A 1,725-nucleotide genomic window follows, 5' to 3' on the forward strand; every position below is an offset into this window, starting at 1 on the left:
GTCCTTGCGCATGTCATCATGATCTATGACTTGGTTTTCTTGAGCTGTCCTTTGAAATGTTCTATTCAGCTCTTTGACTTCATCATTTCTTCCAATGTTTTAACTACTCTGCCATGAAAAGCAAGTTTCAGAGTCTCTTCTGACATTTACTTTTCTTTCTCTCCTGTCTTTTTTATGACCTTTAACTTTCTTCATTAATGATGTTCTCGAAGTCCCCACACAGCTCATCTGATCTTCTGTCATTAGAGTACAATGTGTCAAATGTGTTCTTGAGATGTTCTCAAAATTCTAATTCAGAATGACCAATATTAGTATATTACAGCTCACTACTGCCTAGGGTATCAATCTGTATGGATTCCATTTCATTTTTGACAACTTCCAACTTTCTGAGATTCATACTTCACATATTCCAAGTTTGGATCATAAGCAGATTTTTGCGGCAGTTTCTCTTTACCTTGAGTGTTGCCCCATCATCAAATGAAGATACTGAAGGCTCCACTACTACAGGCTTTACGGGACCCATCTCTTTATGGTGCAGTGAGCTGGGGACTCGGGGAAGGAAAAATTCTAGGCTCAAATTCAGCCCTGGTCTTTAGAGAAATGTGTAGGTGTGAAATTGCTTTGTAATCTGTATCTATTTCTAGTTCTGACTCTTTCTTCTCTAGCACTGACTGGAATTGGTAACCCTGTCTGTAAAACTTCATAAATCCAATACATATGTGTTGTGTGTTTTGCATGCCCATGGCTGAGGAGACTAAATGTGATTAGGATGGCACACTAATCTGCTCTTTTCTTCTGTCTCAGAGACTACGGTGGCTCCAAGGAATCCTTTTGTTCCTCTTAATCTTCAAAAGCATCTGTCCTCTCAGCACTCCCAAAACAATGGTCTACTACTCCTTCTTGCTGTGCCACTCAGACTCCATGGCCATCACTCAAGGGGTAAGAACAGTCTACATTCTGCTGTTGCTTCACCAATATATCGGTACAATTCAAGTCCTCACTTCCTTAGTCCCTTCTCCAGGGAAAGTTTGTTTTCTCAAAAGGTAAAACAGCCATCTAGAATCCTAATCTAACTAACGATACTCTTATTGTGGAAAGTTGACAAGAATTGTGTAATAAGCCACGATTGTGACAATGAGAATCACATCTGTCTTATATTTCCAATGGCTTATTATTATTACCAATAATTATTATTATCATCATTTACTGACCTTTGTCTAAGTGCGAGGAATGGTACATGAAGCTTCTCATACATGGCCTCATTAAATGATTGCTACAAACTCATTGAAGGTATTGCCCTTTGTTATAGATAAGGAAAAGGAGACTGAGAGACGTGAAACAGTTCATCTTGGTGGTATACTCTCACCAGTAAGCATGTGTTCTCAGAAAACCTAACTTGAATGCCTCTGTTCTCCTACCACCTTCACTTCCGCTTCTAAGACATTCTTAGCATGGTGTGGGCACACTGAAGTTTGGGGATGGTGCTGCTATCTGGTGAAATGGGTGAAGCTAACAACAAGGAGGGTCATCGTCTACTCTGGCCCTGGGACAAAGACTCCTGGGGTGTGACTGACTCTGCTTCGCCCCAGTGTAAGGAAGTACCTGGATCCAAAGAAAGGAGCAGGGATGTCACCTTTGTAGTAACACAGAATTGTGACCATGTAATGGGGCTCCTGGGTCATTGGTCCTAAGAGGGCTATGACTTTCAGGATCTTGGCTTGATTA

General features: G+C 41.0%; 1 protein-coding gene across 1 annotated transcript in view; it reads left to right on the forward strand.

Moving 5' to 3' along the window:
• The window catches only part of PKD1L1 (polycystin 1 like 1, transient receptor potential channel interacting), a 183,557-nt gene that overhangs the window by 158,054 nt on the left and 23,778 nt on the right, over window positions 1-1,725 (forward strand). Inside the window, exon 50 of the mRNA XM_013006002.1 lies at window positions 805-939. Coding sequence (XP_012861456.1) covers window positions 805-939 — 135 coding nt within the window. The remainder of the gene's footprint in view (window positions 1-804; window positions 940-1,725) is intronic.

Source organism: Echinops telfairi, unplaced genomic scaffold, assembly GCF_000313985.2.
Source record: "Echinops telfairi isolate 266 unplaced genomic scaffold, ASM31398v2 ScPeMD7_7;HRSCAF=31, whole genome shotgun sequence".
Lineage (NCBI taxonomy): Eukaryota > Metazoa > Chordata > Mammalia > Afrosoricida > Tenrecidae > Echinops > Echinops telfairi.